We start from the raw sequence: 22,999 nt of genomic DNA on the forward strand, positions 1-22,999 counted from the left end.
ATTAGTATTAATTTGATTTTGGTTTGGGTTTTGGTTAGCATTATTTAATTTACTAATGTTAATGACTATAAAACTTATTGGAACATTCAAAAGTTCTAAGTCCAACCTTGAAATAATACCTTAAAAGATAAAATTATGAATTTTTTTAAGAAATATTTATAAATTACATCACAATAAGTATATTTATATATTAAATATATCTAAAATTTCTATATATGTAATGTCGGGTTGGTTTGGTTTCGGTTTGACTTTCTTTAGTTAAAACCAAATCAAACCAATTATGATCGGGTTTTTTTTTTCCAACACCAAACCAAATCAAACCAAACCATAATCGGATTTTTTTTTCTCGGTTTTACTCGAATTATCGGATTTGTACGATTTGTTAGTTTCTTTTGTACACCCCTAGTTGAGCCCGATAGCAAATTCCTTCGTATATCTGCATTTCTGATTCTTACTTGCCAAGTGGAATTTTCCTAGCAAGCCACGCGAAAAAGGTAAATTTTACCGATATAGAGTCGAGACCAGCTTGCGCGGACCTCGATTAATTCTATGGGGTACCTACTATCTTCCACCAACAAAGAAATTGGGTAACTCTGTTCGCCAAGATTTAGATAGTTAAAACAAAAATCACCTAATATTTTTGAGAAGCTCCTTGTCTAGGATAGTAAAATCGGATTTAACGACACTTACTAGTATTGATGCTCGTCAAACTAAGCGTTTTTAAGTAAACTTGCTCTATCGCTGTAGCAATGCATTTATCCTTTGCTTGATTCAGCACAAGGGGATTACTAAGGGGGCTTATGGCCGAATAAGTTATATTGGTATAAATTATGCTGTGATTAGTTATGTTGGAATTATTTTTTATTCATTGTTTGGTATGTTGTATTAAATATGACAATTGCATAATTTGTAAGAAGAATATATAAGTTATACCGGTGCTAATTACCCCTCCCTCTATAAGGTATAAGTTATCCCGATGTTAATTTTAATCCTGAGATAACTTATACCTGGTTTGCTAACCAAACGAAGTATTAAGATGATATTAAATTTTTATACAGCACTATACCTTCTTATACCTCTAAGGGGTCGTTTGGTATGAGGTATAAAAAGGTATAAAAATTTAATACCACCTTAATACTCTGTTTGGTTAGCAAACCAGTTATAAGTTATCCCGGGTATTAATTTTAACACTGGTATAACTTATACCTTATAAAAAGTGGGGTAATTAGCACTGGTATAACTTATACCTTATAAAAAGTGGGGTAATTAGCACTGGTATAACTTATACCTTCTTCTTAGAAATTATACAATTGTCATTCTTAGTACAACATACCAAACAATGAATAAACAACAATCCCAACATAACTAATCCCAGCAGAACTTATCCCAATATAACTTATACTGGCATAACTTATACCGGTATAAATCGTATTCCAACCAAACGACCCGTAAGTATTCAATGTAAGGCGAACTGACTGCACATGACTTGCACTGATCAAATGAGTAACTTCTTTTCATTTTTCATGTGAAGTTACGAGCAATTAAAACCACATTGCATGATAAAACCAAGCACCAACAATTGGGAAGAAAGGTCATATCAGAGTATCAAATCCGGAATGATCAAACACATTCTAAATAATGTTAGCTCTGGAACACATGCTTCTTAACCATAGAAGTCAAAATTGACCAGTTGGCTAAATGTGCCATTCACCCAAGAAGAAATAAACCACTGGATTCAAAGAGTGCATCAGTAATGCATGATAAGAGGAACAAACCCGAAAGATAAGAAAATGGACCATTCCATTCTAAAGATACAAAAGCAAAGTGTATGTGACAATTGTAACGTAATATCTGAGATGGTCGTGTTAGTAATGAAGCAACATTTCTCATCATGCCAGCATCACACATGACATTATTCACTGCTTCTGTATTCTAAGGTCAGTGAGTCCTCCAATCTAAGATGAACTAACTCTGAATGTTCTGCTCAAATACTGTAAACCAAACAATACAACAAACAACAACAACCCAGTATAATCCCACTTAGTGGGGTCTGGGGAGAGTAGTGTGTATGCAGACCTTACCCTACCCTGAGGTAGAAAGGCTGTTTCCAATTAGACCCTCGGCATCCTTCCCTCCAAGAACTTCCCACCTTGCTCTTGGGGAAACTTGAACTCACAGCCTCTTAGTTGGAAGTGGGGGTTGCTTACCATCAGAGCAACCCCTCTTGTCGATTTTAAACAATACAGATAAATACATATCTGCTTCGAGTACCATAGTTTTTAGTTACATGGACATAAAAAATTCAGTCATTGGCCAGCTGACAAATTATTATCCATAGTTTACAAACAAATTATTTATTCTTTTGTGCTTTTCTATCAGCATCATTTTGCTGAAACAAAAAGCCGAAGCAGTGAATCTCAAATTAGCAAATCTGCACTTAAATTTTCAAACAGAGTCGCACATTTGTTCTAAATTAAATAAAGTGCATGAAATCAAATGTTCTCATTCCTTTCAAGCAAAGGAAAAATGAAAGAGGAGACTGCCGAAAAATCCCAAAAGTTCAGTAGAATTTGGTGTTTAAAACAGGATACTTCTACTAAAGTAAGATTCTAAGACATAATAAAAGTAACCAAGAAGTTGCATATATGACAATGGATTAAGTAACTTCAATGGAAAGTGCCGATCATGTGAAAAGAGATGCTCAGCTGCAAGTTCATCATTCTAAGATTTTCTGAATAACACCAGCTCCAACAGTCTTTCCTCCTTCCCTGATAGCAAACCTCATCCCTTGCTCACATGCAACCGGCATGATAAGCTCAACCACCATGTTTACACGATCGCCAGGCATGACCATCTTAGATTCCTCTCCTTTGTCACTCATAATCACAGTAACCTTTCCAGTCACATCAGTTGTCCTCATGTAAAATTGAGGCCTATAACCCGCAAAGAACGGGGAATGCCTTCCTCCCTCTTCCTTCTTCAACACATACACCAAAGCTTCAAACTTTGTGTGCGGAGTAATTGTTCCGGGCTTCGCCAACACCATCCCTCTCTGAATATCAATCTTCTGAATACCTCTCAACAACAATCCCACATTATCTCCCGCCATCGCTTCATCCAAAATCTTCTGAAACATCTCAACCCCTGTCACTGTAGTATTCCTAGTATCCTTCAATCCAACTATATCAACAATTTCCCCAACCTTAACAGTCCCTCTCTCTACTCTCCCCGTCGCCACAGTACCTCTACCGGTAATCGAGAAAACATCCTCAATAGCCATCAAGAAAGGCAATTCAGTTTGTCTTTGTGGGATAGGGATATATTCATCAACATTATCCATCAATTGATAAATCTTATCAACCCATTGATTTTCACCCCTTTTAATACTAGGATTAGCCATCAAAGCCTCTAAAGCTAAAAGTGCAGAACCAGAAATAATAGGAATTTCATCACCAGGGAACTCATAACTTGACAATAATTCTCTTACCTCCAACTCAACAAGCTCAAGTAACTCCTCATCATCAACTTGGTCTTGTTTGTTCAAGAAAACAACCATATTAGGGACCCCAACTTGCTTAGCTAACAAAATATGCTCTTTAGTCTGTGGCATTGGGCCATCAGCACCTGACACAACAAGAATTGCCCCATCCATTTGGGCAGCACCAGTAATCATGTTCTTGACATAATCAGCATGCCCCGGGCAGTCCACGTGTGCATAATGTCTGTTTTCCGTTTCATATTCCACAGTGGCAGTGTTGATAGTAATACCACGCGCCCTTTCTTCAGGGGCAGCATCAATTTCGTCATATTTCTTGGGGGCGGAGTTGCCCATAGAGGCAAGCGCCATGGTCAAAGCAGCTGTGAGTGTGGTCTTTCCATGGTCAACGTGGCCAATTGTACCAATGTTGACGTGAGGTTTTTTACGCTCGAATTTGCCACGTGCAGCGCGGACAGTGAACCGACGGGGGTGGGTGGTGGAAGGAGTAGTTGTTGGTGAGTGGAGGAAAAGGGTTGAAGGGGTGGGTGTAAAAGAAGAGGAAAGGATAAGCTTTGAGGAATTTGAAGGGAATACAGCAGCAGTGTTGCTGCTGCTGCTTGAGGAAGAAGGGGAATAAGGGTATGCAAGCTTTGTAGAAGCTGTAGCTGTGGCAGAAGCTGCTGAAATTGAAGCCATGACAGCTTTTTGCCTGAAAATGGGATTGAAGTTGGAGAAGAGAGACGAAAGAGGGGAGTGAGAATTGTGGTTGAAAGAAGGAAGAAGAGGAGAGAAGGATAATGATGTTATCCTTGGTAGGAATAAAGAGGGCCTCACATATATGTGGGGTTTTATCTAATACTTACCTCCCTAGGATGACACACTGGGCTGCAACTTGCAACTGTGGGGATTAGGGGTATGGGATTTCTGTGAATTCTGTTCCCAAAATGTGACACGTAAGAAAATAGTCTAAATTTTTACCCTGCCTTTTCTTTTAACTTCACATAAATAAATAAAAATCTTTTTGTTCCAAAGCCTTCTTTTTCTCCCGGTAGTGTTTAATTTAATGATTATCACAGGCATAGCAAGGATTTCAAGCTTATGGGTTCGGAATTCTAGTCGTTCTGGATTTGGCCGAACCCGCTCGGAATATTCTAGCTCCGCCCCTCATGGTTGTACATGCCAAATCTGCAACAATGGCTGTATATTTGCTATAAAGATTGGTAAAAATTAACATGGAGTGGGATGTATACAATAGAGTGCCAAGAAAAATCTGGTAACGTGTGCTATAGAAAAATGTTCATGTCAAATACTAGTATGTAATACTAAAGTAAAAAGGATTGACTAGTGCCAGGACAATAGGGTATACACAAAAGTTTAAACCGTGAGTTTACACCAATGATCTGTATGGAGCTTATAAAGAGCTTTAGGATAGGTAAAAGTAGAGTTTTAAAAAAAACGGGGGCGTTTATAAGCACATATGAAAAAACATACTTTGTGAAGAAAAACCGGACAACAGCAAATAGTAGAATCATTCAGATATATTGTTTTCCTTTTTTACAGATCTAGTGAACACCAAGATAAAATTAAAGAAACTTAAGAAGTTATATATTGACTGGCATTATTTCAACCAATTGGTATTTCCAATAGTTAAATACTCATGTAAATATGTACAAGTATACATGCCATGACTCATTTTTAGCAGCAACATGACTTGCAGACGCACAATATGCGTGTAATGAGAAACCTGTATTACTGTAATTCCTGGCCCTGAAATGATGGTATCCTTGACAGAAGTGAATCTGTATCTAATGATAGGTCCATGCTTTTCCCTTCTAGCTTTTGATCTGCATGTGACCATTGTCGGCAAAATTAATCTTTCAGCATTCTCGAATATCTTGAAACCTTTCAAGGGTAGTCAGATAATTGGTGCAATCCAAGAACTATCTGCAGTTGAGTGGCAAAAGGCCGCACAGTAACTTACATCTTCACAGAGAAACTTCAGTCTTCAGGATCCATAGAATAGCAGCCTCATCCCCACTACAAATTATTGGAAGATATTTTTAAACCATAAATGCCACGGATCTCAGGAGGAAGCTTGCTTAGAATATCTGATATAGCCGAGTCATGTTTTTTCCTGAGATCATTTAGCTCCTTTTGCTGCTGACCAAGCAGCTCCTCGAGTTTCTTGACAATTTGTCTGACATCAGCTGGGTAGTTGTTGCTGATCATGTTATTTCTTTCCTCTGATGAATTAGGCCCACTTGCATAACTAAAATCCGCAGAATGATCATTATCATCAAGGTAAGAATCATGTAGAACACCGGCCTCATCATCCATGTAAGTCTCAGTTTCATAATCTTCAAGTAAGGCAGCATCCAAATGTGAACTGCCTCCCTCTCTCAGGACAACAGGTGATTGTTCATTTTCTTCGGTCCAGCTACCTTCACGAATTGGTGAATCGGTCTGTGACATGTTTGAAGGCCCCTGTCTGAGCGGAGAGCTTGCACTACTGGCTGTTTTCGGTGAATCAGACCAGTACTTCCGACCTGAAGGAAGTCTTTCCAACACAAGACTGCCCGAATGAGCAGAATCAATTGTTAAGGGGGGAACATCATCTCGGGCTCCAGAAGTACAGCTATCTGGAGCAACTTCATCAGTTATGTCATTGCTAGAGCATTCTCTTGGTGCCCAATCTGGGATATATGACCGAATTTCAGAATCAATCATTGCTGCTATTGCTGAAACATCCTGATCTGTCAGGTCCAGCTCTTCAACCATTTCACTAGCAACGGCATTTGCCGTATCAACTTGAATATCAAAGGGGAAGTGAATGTTCCTAATATGACCTGATACCACAGTTCAACCGTTATACAACCTAATTAAGGGAAGCATCTTAAGCTTGATAAAGAAACAATGAGCATGAGCAAATAGTAACCTGTTGAATCAGTTATTCGCAGTTTAAGAAATATTGTATTTAGGTCCTTCCTTTGCCCCTGCACCGTGAAATCTCTACCTCCCTCGGGCAAAGGGTCCTTAGTACTTTTTCCATTATCAGACTGATCATCCCTCATTTCTGTAACAATCTCACGGAAGTCAATAATATTAGCAGACATTTAAGGAAGTGTGCGATCAGATGATTACCTGCATGTCTGGAATTGGAGCTCAAAGATCGACCTACATTTCCAGAATCCTCATCTGAAAGGAGAAAGGGGTCCATCAATAGTTCCTTAGCAGGCAACCGATCAGAAGCTTTCGCGATACATTTATCTATAAAGGCTTTAACTCCTGGATCCTTCACTTTTGCCAATGAGGCAGGCTTAATTCCCTTCATAGATGCAATTGGTAAAATCAGAATCTTAGCGATGTAGTATTGTAGGATGAAATTAAAAGTACCAAGAAATGCAGAGTCACCTATCTCATTATAATGATCTGCTAAAATAAAAATAGAGTTGCAGAAAAATTAAGATTACCAACCAAATTAACAAGCTCCCACTTCCCTCTTTCCGCTCAAAAGAACCCCCACCACCACCCCATAAAAAAAAAAGTTCACGCCTGTTTTGTAATTTCTAGCAATCAAACACTGAAAATTGATCATATAAACTCATGGATTTGTTGAGTAATGATCTAATATAGTAAAATAAGGTGCTCCCTAGATCCAGTCTAAACAGTTTCATCTTGCCCTGGCACAAAGTTAAAACAGGAGTTTAAATTAAACAGTACTTCAAATAAAACTACGCCCCAGAAGTAGAAATATATGTTTGATAGTGATAAGCTTCAGATTTGACAAGGATCAAAGTGGATCTCATATTACTTTGATATAGTATAGTCTTCAATATGCAATAGGCACTCAGGTAGTGAAGGAAAGACATTTCCCTTTATTAAAGCAAGTGAGAAAATTTAGTCATGATGCAAAAAGAACACAATCCTTTGGGATGGAGGTAACAAGTGTGCTAAGTGCTAAGCACTTTTGAGGACCCATGTTTGCCCAGAGGAGAAGACAACTGTACGTTACAAAAACCTAGCCATTTGATATGCTTCTTTTCTTTTCTTGTAAATTATTCTCCATCACTAGTATCCTTTAAATCCGAGCACAGCCTTTTCTTCCCTCATTTCACCACCACCTTTATACTCTCTCACTAATCTGTCAACCAGACATTTACTAGTCATTACTACTTACATTACCGCCTTAGATGTTGGAAGTTATTTTAACACCTTCAACACTAAGAGCTCCTTTCCCTGTCACAATAAAATCCTTACTACTCCCTCATAATCTTATTTGAGCATCTATGTTGCTATTCGTTCAGCCAAACCACTACTTCCATTACCACTTAACATACTGTGTATTGTTGCAACTCATTTTAACACCTTCAACACCATGTCAGTTGCTGGATCTAGATCAAGCTCTCCATTATATTGTTGGAGAAATTGATTCAAAAATTATCTTTCAGTTTAAGTTGTATGTTCTGCTTCAACCTAAAGTGATGCTAGGCTGCTTCATAGAGGTTCGCTTGACCACATCATGAGCATATTTAAGTTAAGTGCACGTCAAGCAATTAAGCCCCAATCTCTTTAACAATGAGTCATTCATATCTATTCCTTGTCAACAACAACAACAACAACCCAGTATAATCCCACTAGTGGGGTCTGGGGAGGGTAGTGTGTACGCAGACTTTACCCCTACCCTAGGGTAGAGAGGCTATTTCCAAATAGACCCTCGGCATCCTTCCCTCCAAGAACTCCCCACCTTGCTCTTGGGGTGACTCGAACTCACAACCTCTTGGTTGGAAGTGGAGGTTGCTCACCATCAGAGCAATCCTTCCTTGTCAATGACACATAATTCTGATAAATGAAAAAAACAATAGGCACCTTGTACTTAATAACTAACAATGGAATTTTTCACTATTACTCAGTATTAATTGAACTCAATAATCTTATTCATCTTCACTAAAATAACCTAACAATACAATGCTTTATGTGATACATCAAGATACATACCACATTATTCAGAACAGAAGACCGGATTAGCTAATAGATACTGTTGAGTTAGCACTCATAGGAGAAAAAGAGAACTCACTTATTAAACATGGAGAGAAAGAGAGAGTATGACAATGATTTCAGTTGGAGTAAGGTCTAGATGAAGTGGTTGATATTGCTAGCTGGAGCAATGCTAAAGAATGAAATTGACACTCAGATAGAAATTCCAAGGTGAGGGTGGTATTTGGAGGTAAACTGATAACCAGGAAGTACTGAAAGTTCTTTTGAAAATTGTCCCGGTGAAAAGGATCTTTACTTAAGCCGGGGTCTATCGGAAACAACATCTCTATCTTCAACGTAAGGGTATGGTTTGCGTACACTACCCTCCCCAGACCCCACTTGTGGGATTATACTGGGTTTGGTGTTGTTGTTATCCCAGTTGAAAAGGAGGGGGCAGTGTTTCTTATTCAATGTTGACAAAACACTATTGACATATAAACCAAGTTGGGGATTGGCATTTACGTAATCTTCTGAGTTTATATTGCTGAAATGGAATGTATTCCATCTGGGATAGAATTGTCCGCTTATGCAAGCAAGCAGTGGCGAAGCCACATAGTGTTGTACTGTGTATATAGGTAAAATATTACGTTTTAGAGGTATATAACACATATCGAACACCCTTTGTCGGAAATTTTTTTCACTTCTTTTAAATTTGAACACCCTTGGGAAAATTCCTAGTTTCGCCACTGCATGCAGGTCATGACAATATTTTTTAGGTAGTTTGCCAGATCAAACGAATATCAAAAACAAACAAATGTAGGCAATTGAGCATCCAATAGGTCCCATAACTTCAAGATATTAGCCACTAATAACACAGGTAGTTATTCAAGGAACGAATAAGTGCACAGGAGCCCTTTTGGTTTTACGAGATAGAGTTTAATGAAATTATCTAAAATGAACTGCCAATCCAACATTTTCAGCAGGCTCATTTGAATAAGAAAATTTAGGACCAAAAGAATATTTTTCATCATCAAAAGCAGGTAGGAGTTGAACTAATGTGGATACAAGACTAAGAAAGTAAAACCTGAAGTTCTTTCAATCAGCAGTTGATTCTGATTATGCATAGCCAAACTGCTTTTAAGTGGTCAACAAAATCTCATTCCTATGGTAAAACCACCATGAGCTACTGAGCCCACCAAGTCAAGGACATTCATTCAACAGAAGTCCGTAAACAATGTTGATTTCTAAGGGCTACTATCTTTCCTAAAAAGATCATGTTTGTTCACTACCTTTGGAAATTGAACATCCTGCTTTACAAAGAATGATTATTGAAGTGAGATTGAATACCCTTCCTAACAAAAGAAAAGGTATCGGGACAAAACTTACTTTTACATTCAGAGAGAGAGAGAGAGAGAGAGAGAATAGAGTTTTAAGAACTCTGGTACGAGGTATACCCTATCAACTCTTATTGTATTCAAAGACTCAAGAAAAATGAATACTAGGAACTCCAAGCATAAAAACGTTTATCTTTGACAAACTAAAATAGAAACAAGCGGAATCATTATGGTACAAATGGAGTATTCCTTTTTCTTTTGCGAACAATAAATTCTTAGGTTGGTGAAATAAAGAGGAAAAAATGCTTCATGCAGTTTTCTTCTGAGAAACAGCTCCAATTGCAGCATAATTGGTCCCTAAGAAATGCCTGTCAATATGCAGAAAATAGTAATGAATTCTCATTCTTTCCAATTCCAATGGGCAATATTATATTTGAGTCTTTTTGCACAACTTGCGGATTTGCCCTCTATGTTTAAAGCAACAAGCATCCTTTTTGGAGATCTTCCAAGGAAGCCAATTCCAAGTAGATCCTCCCTTCCCCTCGCTCGACCTTGGAATAATTCCACTATCATCAGGTCAATGAACTTGATACTGCCGTAAAACCACGAGTCCACGACAAAGCACAGAAACCTGACTTCTTTGTATTTGTTCTGATAACCAGGTTAGTGTATTAAAATGTCTAAATGTAAACGCAGCATAAGTGTTTATTTAACTAATTTGCTATTAGAATAATGCGCCTCTAAAGAAACAGACCGAAGCCGGAGTTTCCATCCTCCCCACCCAAAGGGAAAAGGAGAAAGAGACAAAGGTCATCAACCCCCAGGAACGAACATCTTTTTTTTTTCTTTGATGACCGAGAAATCGGCCTGCATTGAAACCCAGGGATTCTGGGCCGGCCCTCTATCCTGCTCACCTGAATACCATGCTTAGTTCGCATGGCGCAGGGCTCAAACCCGTGACCTCAGTCACAAGCCCCTCAACCTTTGCCACTTGAACTAAGCCCTGGGGCCCAGAAAAGAACATACTACTTTGAAGCAATTGTTTGACTACCAACAGATAATTACCCAGAGCTTAGTAACCGAACAATCATGTAAAACTATCAATGTCATAGTTCCTCAAGGGGGGCACTAATTATAACTCTCAATTAGAAAATTTTCCATCACTTTTGCTGCTTACAACCTTGTTCCCAAGAAAATGATATCTCTATCAACAATCATGAACACAAAATAACATGTACGAAGCTTGATGAACAAGAAAGAAAGGTAGAAAGAGAGCCTCGGAAGAAAGATGCAAATTCTTACTGCTGTCACTTTCTTATATATTTGAGCAGCATTGGAACACTCAACATAAGGATACTCAAAAGTCACGAGCTCCAGCAGGCACATACCAAAGGCATAGATATCTACTAGCTCATCGTATTCCTCCTCATAAAGTTCTGGCGCCATGAATTCTGGTGTACCTGAGATCAAATATAGAATTGCATTTTTCAGCAACCATCTAAACCACCAATGAACAGCCAATTGAAACCTAGAGGACAGTTCCAAAATCAGAAAAGCTGAGGACCTCACCAATGACACTATGAGCAGCGCGAGCCTTACAAAGAATTGCAGCAAGTCCCAAGTCACCAATCTTAACCTCCCCTTGGTTACCATTGATAAAAATGTTATCACACTTAAGATCACGGTGAATAATTGGAGGGTCATGACCATGTAGATATGAGAGACCCTCCAATATTTGCCTAGACCAATTCTTGAGTGCTCTAACATCAACCTTCTTATGTTTCTTACGGTACCTACACGAGCATACAGAAAGACCAGTCCACAATTCAATATTCAAAAATATGGGTAGTGGGTTGAGCAAAGGAAGAAAAACCACATAGCCATACTGTCTTAAAGTCCCGGAAGTGAAAATTTCAGTAATGATGTTGATATTCTCATTTTTCGAGTCAACCCACGAGTTATAGAATTTGATGATATTCTTGTGTTTGAGGGTTTTAAGCAAATGAACTTCAGAATATAGACGCTCCAAGTCCACAGAATTCCTCAAGAGATCAGCCACTTTAACTTGATTCCAAGCAACTTCAATCCCCTCTAATTCATCAAATGCTCGATAACTAGATTTCCAATAGTAAGTCAAGAATGGACAAAAAATCGCACTTGACAAAATTCATTAATGGGGAAAAAAGCAGTAAAACAATACTCCCTTCATCTCAATTTATATGACAAAATTTCCAGAATATCTGACAGTATTCCATTAACAATATTATTATACAATTTTCACAAATATTAAGAATTCAAAGCCACTTAACTATTCAAAGTTATTACCTTTTATGTAATGTTTTCTCTATCAATCTAACTTTTAAACTATTACTTTTATTTTTCTTCCGTTATTACTAGTATAATATACTCTCTGTTCCATTTTATGTGGCATTATTTCCTTATTAGTTTGTTTCAAAAAGAATGACATTTTCCTATATTTTCGAAACAATTTAACTTTAAGCTTCTTATTTCACCTTTAATGACATGCTTTTATGGCCACAAAACTCCATGGCACGTTTAAGACCACAAGTTCCAAAAGTATTTTTTTCCTTCTTAAACTCCGTGCTCAATCAAACCCTACCACATAAATTGAAAAGGAGGGAGTACTAGTCAAATTAACATCTTATATTCCTTATCCTGCCAAACACCATCAATCAAAACGAAACAGCGGCAGAGCATCACACACGTAAAGACATTATAAAGGATACACTTTCTTGAAAGCTCCTTTTCCCAAAACCTCTTTGTACTGCAAAGAACAAGACAATCAACTTCAAAGTCACAATGCAGAATCAAATATATGTATATAACTAATGAAATGGACACCAAACCCGAACTAAAAATTAGCCAGATATGTGGCAACAGTAATAGCAAAGCAGTCACAAAGAGTAGAACAGCGGGAAATACAAAAAGAAATACTCCCCGTCCCAATTTATTTGATTCTCTTTCCATTTGGGACGTTAAAAGAAAAGTTTCACACTATTCTATTATGTACAATTTTAACTAACTTCTAGCTTTCTAATTTATTAAATTTTATCTATAACATGATAAATTCTTTCCTTATCAAACTAACTTTTTTTATAACGGTGGTGTCTGGACCAGCTTGTCCGTATCTCGACTATTTCCTTACCAAACTAACTTTTCGATCATTACTTCAATATTGTTATATTTTTCACACTATCACTCAGTATATTATTTCAGTCAAATCATATAAGATGAGCAGAATATGGTCACTAAGCAGTTTGAAAAATGTACTCCAAACACAGCATAATGTACAACGAAGCCAAAAGTTAATTAATTAATGTAAAAATGAGAAACTGACCCGGCCGTAACGACCAGAAGGATCGAGCTCGACAAACTCCGGTTCAGATTCAGAATCGTCCGGTTCCTGTTCGGACGCAGAATCCTGCTGCATTCTCTTCGTTCAATGAATTGAATTATGAGAAGAAAAAATAATTTAAAAACCTAGCTCTTCACGAACAACAACAATTGGATTTAGATCAATTTGAAATTGCGAATTAACAATCTAATCGTACACTTTTGTCTCAGAATTGAGATATGAGCAGTTTCAGGGGATGTGTAAATTGACAGAAGACTCTGTTACACCAAACTAGTAGTTACATACAACACATATGTAAGCATAAGGATCAGCAGAAACGTATAAAAGAAATGAAGCGTGCCAAGGGAAAAAAGCAGAGTTCGAGTTGAAGGCGTCTGGGTGGGGTCATGGGCAGATGTGTGCATGCGAACGAACCAGACTCAAACCCGACTCCGAAATTTGGGACGCATCTTGGATCCCAGGACCCGGATACGAGTGAACACTTAATTTTAATTATAAATTATTTAACTTTTTTTTAAAAATAAAATTTGTATATTTAAGAGTTGTACAAAAAGCAATATATTATCTAATCGTTTAATATCTAACAAAAGTTTGAAAAATACAAAGTTGTCAACTAAAAAATTTTCTACATATATAATGTGGCATAAAATAGAGTTAGGAAGAGTATTGTTTCAAGAGATGAACGGTCCTTTGTGTAGGGATTTAAATATTTTTTAAAAAATTGGGATAACATTACATATTTGTTTACGATTACATAATATAGAAAATGTATAAACAATTGACATATTAAAGGGCTGCTTAGTGTAATTGATCCTTTAATTTAATGGGATTGAATAGTCAACTCTGGACAAAATGGAAAGTCAACTAGTTTGGCACATGGCGACACCTAGTTAGCTGGGAATCCTTTTTATTGTTTCCTTTTGTTTTTTAGTTCCGCTCAACTATACCTCTTTTTTCTTTTTTATTAACAGTTTGCTTCTAACCTACGTGGCAATCCTAGATATAACTATAATACAAGGCTAACTAGTTAAAAAATTTCTTATTATCTTTTCTTTTTTGCCTTTTCCTTTGAGTGAAGAAGATGATGAGAATAGAAACAAGCATGCCCCAGAAACACCTTTTGGAAACAAAGTAAATTCAAAGGTAGAGTTAGAATTCTTTTTTTCTATTTCTTTCTCTATTCACTTAAAACATGCACCAATGATGGTGTGTCTGTTTGTTTACCCTTAAAAGTGGATAACAATTAACCTTATAATGTGATTTTAAGGATATATGATCTTACCTAATACCAATTGATAAACGTAAAGATAAGTGGTACGAATTGACAATAATATAAAGTAAATCAGCGTTTGGACAGAGCCCTTGAGCTCGGACACTCTCGAACTAGTTATGCAAGAATAGTTAAAGGCACAATAAGTTGGTGAACAAGAATGTAAGCTAAGAAATATTATATTGCTCTGATATTCGTGAATGTAAGGTGCTTACAAATGATGGGGACTCCCCTTTATATACTAGAGAAATTCTAATTATGGTACAATTCTAATTACAGAAGTAAATCCCATGATTGATACAAATAACCGCCCTTGATTTGATTTGTTCCGGAATTTTCGCCGTGATCTTCGACTGGCTACGAATATCTCGCCTTTCCGTTATTGCACTTCACTCGAAGTCGGTCATACTTAGTCTCGATTGCTGCTGGCCTCGATCTCGACGAGCACCTCGATTCTTGAACTCGACACCTCATCTTCGTGATCTGGCCTGATCCATTACGAGGCTGACCCTCGACATGATCCCATGTTCTCGATTAAATAGCAAAATCGGGCAAGCCCGATTTTAACCATATACATGATGCTTAGCTTAAAGCATATATATTTCTATGTATATCGCCTCATATTTTACTTTTGTTTCGTGAATTTGGGATGTTAAATGCTATGATTTATATTAATTTGAAGTGTTTTTATGTGTAGGAATGATTTGGGAGCAATTGGGGGCGAAACGCGCAAAATTAGAGCCAAAATGAACAAAACCGGACGAATTAGGCATTTGGGCGCCACAGGCAGTGCCTGGCGCCACCTGTGGCGCTGGAAATAGTAGTTGAATTTTGGGCAGCGCCCTGGTTGGTGCCTAGCGTTGTCCAGGGTGCCGTTGACGTGATTTTGTCCTATTTTGCCCGGGACACAATTTATTCGGCCATATACCTACCCAACATGTATAAAAGAAAGACTAAGCCTATTTTTGAGGGGGAGACGCCATTTTGGAGGAAAAATACACACAAGAAACATCCGGGAGCAAGAACATCTCAGATTTCTTCATCTTTTCTAGTATTTTCAATTATTCAAAACTTATGCAATTGTTTGCTAGTATCATGAGTGGCTAAAAACCCATTATTCTGGGGTTGTGATTTAGCCATGAATATTGTTGTTTAACGTTGACTTAACCTCGATTATAATTCACTAATATATGGTTGTTTCTTAAATTCTGTGATTAATTGCTTAATTGTCTGGCCAACAGTTAGGTTCTATTTACTATCTATGCTATGCTTGGGAAAGCCGTGTTTAGATTAGAGAAGAATTGAAGAGAGCATGATCTTAACCCTTAGGAGGGCGGATTTGTGATTAGGATAGGGATATACCTAGTCACCGTGCTTAATTAAATATTGTAATCTTAATACGTTCTTAATAGATTGATCCATAAGAATATAGGCGTTAATCTATTTTGAATAGGCGAGTAGTACTTCGGGAGAAGGCTTTGAGAGCAATTATCGATTAATTAGCAACCATGAGTGAATTGTATGAGAGGGAGAGTTAACTAGAACACAATAGGATTGGTGAATTGATCACAACCCTGAAATATTTGTCTCTATTGAATACATAACAATTATTCTACTGCTTGATAATTTAGTCATTACTTAGAATTGTAGTTTAGTATAATTAAACTCTTGAACGCGAATTTAGCTTGACTGATTAACAATATTGGTGAGTTAGTGAGTAGTTGATATAAGTCTCTGTGGATTCGACACTCGACTTATCATTTTATTACTTGTACGACCACATATACTTGCATGTGCGTTTGGGAGCAACAAGTTTTTGGCGCCGTTGCCGGGGACTTAAAAATTAGCTACTTTGCTGACTTAAGCTTTTATTAGTTATTTGTTCAAGTTTTAATTTTCAGTTTACCTTATTTGTGTTAATACAGGCTCTTCTCTTGAATGCGGAGGAGTAGAAGCGCAAACAATCTCCTTCCTCTTGATCCTGAAATTGAACGGACACTTCACAGAGGGAGGAGGGAGGTCGAAGCTAGAACTAGAATAGAAAGAGTGTTGGACATCTTAGTTCAACCACAGCGAATAGAGATGGCGGGTAATGCAAAATGTGCAGTGATAGAAGACACAAGGCCCAATATTGCTAATATGACTCAGGCTATTGTGAAGCCTGAGATCACAGGGCATTTTGAACTCAAACAGTACATGGTACAACTGATTCAATCCACAGGGCAATATGTGGGTCTATCTCATGAAGATTTGCAGAGGCACTGTCACGACCCAGACCCCGATCCGGTCGTGATGGCGCCTCTCGTGAAGACAAGGCCAGCCAACCAACCCATTTCGCCTTTTCAGAATAGTTAATATTAATAAACAGTTCTAGCATAATTAAATAACCACAGTTTAAACAAAAGTTTTCTTTATTAAGTGCAGAATACAACCCAAACACAACCCAAACCGGGGTATCACAAGTCACGAGCATCTATTAAAGTATAAATACAACTGCAAGGCCTGAAACATATAAAATAGGACTGGTAAACAAAAGGAAGAAATGCGGTGCTGCGAACGCTGGCAGTCACCTCACTAAACTCCGATAACTTAGCCTTCGACCAGCTCAAAACCCGCTACCGGGTGAACAAATACATGCATCTGCACACGAGGTGCAGGGAGTAAAGTGAGTACTCCAACTCAGTGAGTAATAAAGGTAAATAATAACTGAGCAGTAAGAAATCACAAAAAGTGCATCAACATGCTGTATAGAGTAGTCTAAAACCCTTTGAATAAAAGCAGTGAAACTGTGAAATCTTTGAAAAAACATCTTAGCTCAGTTTAAACCTCTTTTAAAAATGACTTTTTCAACGGTTACGCAAATGAGTGCAAAACAATAGTGCAGATAAACACGGAAATCCGCCCCTCTGGCACAAAACTCAATTAATAGATAATGCCAGACGATCAGATAGATATCACATGAAGTAGCACAAACAACAGATAATGGCAGACAAATGAAATAAAGTAAATACATAAAACAGTGCCAGCACCGCTGCGGCGTGCAACCCGGTCCATATATCGCTGCGGCGTGCAGCCCGATCCATATATTTCGTCGACAGCGCTCACAAGAGGTGTGCAGACTCTGGGAAGGGCCCCTTACGGCTCAAGCGCAATATCAAACCATCTCGTGGCATCAAATCTAGGCCCTCGGCCTCATATCAATATCAGTATAACATTGCTGCGGCGCGCATCCCGATCCCATAGTATCCTCACATCTGGATCTTAGCCGTACTCAGTCTAGAAATCATATAAGCCCCTCGGGCATTAGTAAAACAGTAGTTCTCAGCCCAAAACATCATTTAATATATCATTTTAGTTTCAAAACCGAGTAAAAGTGACTGAGTTGTAAAACAGTGGAAAACAGTACGACTGAGTTCAAGTAGTAGGTCAAAATAGTAAAGAAATAGTGATAAAAATCCCTGGAGGGTTCAAATAGTTGGCTCGAAGCCCAAAGATGGCAATCAGTCCAAATAATGATGATAACAAATAAGTTTCAATCAAATACGCGGTAAAAGCATCAATCAGAACGGACCAAGTCACAATCCCTAATAGTAAACGACCCCACGCTCATCATCAAGTGCGTGTCTCATCTCAATATAGCACTACGATGTGCGAATCCGGGGTTTCAAACCCATAGGATATCATTTACAATCATTACTCACCTCGAACCGGCGAAATCTCTAGCTCGCGACGCCTTTGCCCCTCAAATCGGCCTCCACGCGTGTCGAATCTATCCAAAATCAGAACGAATGCATCACAATATGCTAAGGGAACAAAGCCCAAGCGAAAACAATCAATAACGGGCACAAATTCCGAAATTACCAAAACCCGAGCCCCGGACCCTTTTCTCGAAACTCAGAAATTTTCACATCATTAGATTTCTTATCACCCCACAAGTTCATACCTATCAAAAGTTCTCAAATCCGACCTCATATGGTCACTCAAATTCTAAAAATTTACTCTCCAATTTCAAGCCCTAATTTCCCAACTCTTCCTCTAATTTCCACAAATTTTCATGATTAAGCAATGATATAATCACCATAAACACAAGGTATAAGGCCCAAGTAGCTTACCTCTGCGGATACACTTGATCCCCTCTTGAAATCACAGCTTGGAGCTCCAAAATCGCACAAAATGATGAGCAAATGACTGAAAATCGCGAAAGGGCATTTTTATACCTTCTGCCCAGCTCTTTCGCATCTGCAATCCAAAAAGCGCATCTGCGCTTCCGCTTCTGCAGAAAAACATCTGCTTCTGTGGATTTCACTTATGACCCAGGACCCTCATCTGCGGTCCAAACACGCACCTGCGGTACCGCATATGCAGTTCTTCCTCCGCTTCTGCGGAAATCACTTGCCATCTAAAACTCGCATCTGCGATCCTTTCCCCACATCTGCGTCTTCGCAGATGCGGTCTGCATAGCCGCTTCTGCGGTCTCAGCCCATTTGACCCTTTTCCGCTTCTACGATGAAACACCCGCATCTGCAACGCCGCATCTGCGGTCCACAAACCGCAGATGCGGAAATTCCAAAAGCAGTAAATCTAAAGCTGCAACACAAATTCCAATTTCTCCGAAAACCACCCGAAATCACCTCGAGGCCCCCGGGACCTCAACCAAAAGCACGAACATGACCCAATACCTTATTCAAACTCGTTCCAATCATCAAAACACTTCAAACAACATCAAATCCATCAATTCACATTAAATTCAAGCCTAAGTTTTCTAAAAACTTTCGAAATACGCTTTCGATCAAAAACCTAACCAAACCACGTCCGAATGACCTAAAATTTTGCACACACACCCCAAATGACATAACGAAGCTACAACAACTCTCGGAACTCCATTTTGACCCTCGGATCAAAATCTCACCTATCGACCGGAAATCACCAAAATACTAATTTCGCCAATTCAAGCCTAATTCTACATCGGACCTCCAAAACCAATTTCGACCACGCTCCTAAGTCATAAATCACCCAACAAAGCTAACCAAAATCATAAAAATTCTGATCCGAGCTCATATACAAATAAGTCAACTCTTGGTCAAACCTTTCAAATTCAAAGTTTTCAACTGAGACTGTTCTTTCAAATTCATACCGATTTCCGTAAAACCCAAAACCAATGATTTACATCAGTCATAATACATCACACGGGGCAAGTCATGCCCGAGAACTAGCGATCAAAGTGCAAAAGTTCAAAACGACGGGTCGGGTTGTTACAGGCACATTCAAAATTTCTTGGAAATTACGGATACCTACAATTATCTGAACGTTTCCAAAGACTATGTCAGGATGACACTTTTTCCCTTTTCACTACTGGGGGAAGCTAAGGAATCGTTACAGAAAGAGCCCGCGAACTCAATCCACACTTGGGATGATCTAGCAAGGAAATTCTTAATCAAGTTTTTCCTAACCAAGAAGACAAGTCATTAAGGAGTCAGATTCTTGGGTTCGAACAACGGGATGGCGAGACACTTCGTCAAGATTGGGAAAGATACAAGAAGCAACTCAGAGATTGCCCGCACCATTGTCAGACTGATGAGGTATTGGGTTGCCCGCACCATTGTCAGACTGATGAGGTATTGGGACACACTTTTGTTGACGGGCTAGATGGGACCTTAAAGATGAATCTTGATTCAGCTTGTGGGGTAGTTGCATGGCGAAACCATATAGTGAAATCCAACTCTTGTTGAATAACTTCACTGCTAATGATCATAACTGGCAAGGAGGTGGGGATTCACGCAAGGCAATTAAACAGAAAGCAACCGGGTTGATTGAGCTTGATGACTTCTCGGCTATGAGAGCTGATATAGCAAAATTGGCAAACCAGGTGAATAGAATGACAATGCAACAGACACAATAGATGCAACACATACAACATATGTCTCTTTGCTGCGAATTATGTGGTGACAATCATATGAGTGACATGTGCCCCACGAATACTGAATCTATATACTACGTGGGACAGCAAAGCAGGGGTCTAATGAATCAGAATGCACAATATGAGAACACTTACAACCCAAATTGGAAGAATCATCCCAATTTCTCATGGGGTGGAAATCAGCCGAATCAGACTCATTATAGACCCCAATGAAATTTCAATCAACCGTAGAAGCCACCTCAACAGGTAGAAGAGAATACGAATGATTTCTTGAAGAAGTTATTGCTTGACAATCAACAGCTCAGGACCGATTTCAGAAATTTGGAGCGCCAAATGGGACAGCTTGCCAGTGCTCAAAACACTAGACCAGTTGGAGCTCTTCCAAGTGACACTGAAGCTAATCCTAAGGCATCCCTTAATGCCGTGTCATTGAGGAATGGGAGACAATTAGAAGAGGTTCAGTTGAAAAAGAGCAAACAGGTGACTTTTAATGAGAGGCCAGCCACTATATAATCAACATCAAAAAAATCTAAGGAGTCTGAGAAGCCAGCTGGAGAGGCGGTGGCTGAGCAACCCCCACCAGTGGTTGCAAGGCCACCACCTCCGTTCCCTCAAAGATTGCAGAAAGTAAAAGATAACGCTGCATATAAAAAGTTTCTTGATATTTTAAAGCAGGTGCAAATTAATATTTCATTGGTTGACATCTTACAAGAAGTGCCCAAATATGCAAAGTACATGATCGGTGCCAACCATACACCACTACAAAGTGGCGAGAGTGGTCGAAGCAGCTTTTACCCGAGATGGTCGGGATCGAATCCACAGGGAGCTAGAAGTGGGAATTGGATTCCTATCTAAACTAGAAATGCATAATGCTCTTAATTACACTTCCAATCATCTTTTGGTTGGTTATTACTTCTAATATTTATGCTAATGATAAGCTAAATTAAACTAAGAATGATTGCTTGTAAGGTTTTCTAAATAGTTAAAGAGGCACTAAGGAAGTGACTTTATCCTAAGTGAATACTTGACGGGATCTAAAGCCTAAGACAAAGACGTTATGTTGGGGATTGCTATATAGCCAATGTACGGAATTACTCACTCTATACCTCTCGGTAGCTTGAGTGACTTTACCCTAATTGACTTTCTCAAGATTAATTGGGTGTCAAAATTGTTCAAGAAATACATGCTCAAGTCGGGTATTACTATCTCTAGGTTTAACCCTTTAATTGGGGCTATCAATCTCTTGATTACACCCTAATTCCTTGTTGGACTGATTTTCCTAGACTCAAGCTCTCTTTCTCAAGAAGAGCCCAAGTCAAATAGGCACAAATTAGTATTTGCAACCACTAATTCAACATAAAAAACACAAATCAGTCTAAATATCAACTACCCAGAAACACCTAAGCCTTAAATCAAAAGACCCATCAAATACACACACTAGGGTTGAGCCACAACCCTAGCTAATGGGTATAGCTACTCATAATAACGAAAGAAAATAGAGAAATAGATGAAGAATAACCCATATGATTTAATTACAAACTAATAATTGAAGTTTCAGTGCTAAACTAGCTACAAATTACTCAAAATAGCTAAACACAGCTGTTCATGTGCTCTGGTCTTTTGCAGATTACAAAAGATTCCCTAAAATGTGAAAAGAAAGTATTTATACTAGGCCGAATTTTCTGGACAAAAATACCCCTGACGAGGTACTGCGGTCCGCACAAAATGTACCACGGACCGTAATGAGGCTTCTCGGCTTAATTCATTCTCTGGATCTGGCCACCGCGAGCCGCATAAAATGCACCGCGGCCGTGGTGGCTTCAACTGCGGTCCGCACAAAAAGAACCACGGACCGCATTGGCCTTAATCTCCAAACTCCCAACTCTCTGAACTCCCATTTTTGCGGACCACACAAAATGGGTTGCGGCCGCAAAGAGGCCACAGTGACCGCACGAACTCCTCCGCGGTCCGCATTGCCTTAGGCTCCAAAAGTGAACCTCTCTGAATCTCCTCACTACGAATCGCACTAAATGGCTTATGGCCGCAGTGGGCCTGTTGCAGTTGTGTTTTGACTTGTTCTTGGTACTTGTGCATGTTTCACTCCTTTTTGAGCTGGTTTTGACTAATTGTCACCTTTTTTACCAAACCCTGCAAACAAGTACAACATGTAAGCCTTTGAGACTATTTTGTATACATTTTTAATCAAAACTCAAGTAAAAAGAGTATAAAATGAACTAGAATCCCTAGTTATCAACTCCCCCAAACTTAAGCTTTTGCTTGTCCTCAAGCAAACAAAATAAGACCCACCTCCTTAAGAGTAAATCAAAGAAAATTCAGTTGACCTAAAGTGACCTCATCTAGCATCAATTGGGACTAACAATTGCCCTCAATTCAAATGAATCATTAACAACATTCGACCTTCTAAGCACCATGGATTTAGTGCGACACAAGAGCACCAAGAGTTGACTCAACCTATCAAAGAAACTCTTTCTTCTACTTTGGTCATTGTAGAACCCAAACTCATACTCCTCAACTCTCCTTAAGCAAACCTCACTTTTAGATTGTAGCACTCAGAACGAGGATTGTGGAAAACAAACTCATCTCTCTCAAAGAAAGGTCACAAGTCCGGCTCCAAGTACCACAAGCTTGC

The 22,999-nt window shown here is 38.7% G+C and overlaps 2 protein-coding genes across 2 annotated transcripts; both read right to left on the reverse strand.

Moving 5' to 3' along the window:
• Positions 1-2,558: 2,558 nt before the first annotated feature.
• LOC104223071 (elongation factor TuB, chloroplastic) lies at positions 2,559-4,292 on the reverse strand. Its single transcript, NM_001425488.1, has one exon. The coding sequence runs from the start codon at positions 4,172-4,174 to the stop codon at positions 2,717-2,719; it is 1,458 nt and encodes a 485-aa protein (NP_001412417.1). The 5' UTR covers positions 4,175-4,292; the 3' UTR covers positions 2,559-2,716.
• A 769-nt stretch (positions 4,293-5,061) lies between these two features.
• On the reverse strand, positions 5,062-13,482 carry LOC104223070 (probable serine/threonine-protein kinase WNK3). The gene is made up of 8 exons (XM_009774419.2): positions 13,145-13,482; positions 12,534-12,571; positions 11,673-11,900; positions 11,356-11,579; positions 11,089-11,246; positions 6,620-6,803; positions 6,414-6,551; positions 5,062-6,324 (listed from the first exon to the last, which is right to left on the reverse strand). The coding sequence occupies exons 1-8, from the start codon at positions 13,235-13,237 to the stop codon at positions 5,516-5,518; spliced, it is 1,872 nt and encodes a 623-aa protein (XP_009772721.1). The 5' UTR covers positions 13,238-13,482; the 3' UTR covers positions 5,062-5,515.
• Positions 13,483-22,999: the final 9,517 nt, after the last annotated feature.

Source organism: Nicotiana sylvestris, chromosome 6 (genome assembly GCF_000393655.2).
Source record: "Nicotiana sylvestris chromosome 6, ASM39365v2, whole genome shotgun sequence".
Taxonomy (NCBI): domain Eukaryota; kingdom Viridiplantae; phylum Streptophyta; class Magnoliopsida; order Solanales; family Solanaceae; genus Nicotiana; species Nicotiana sylvestris.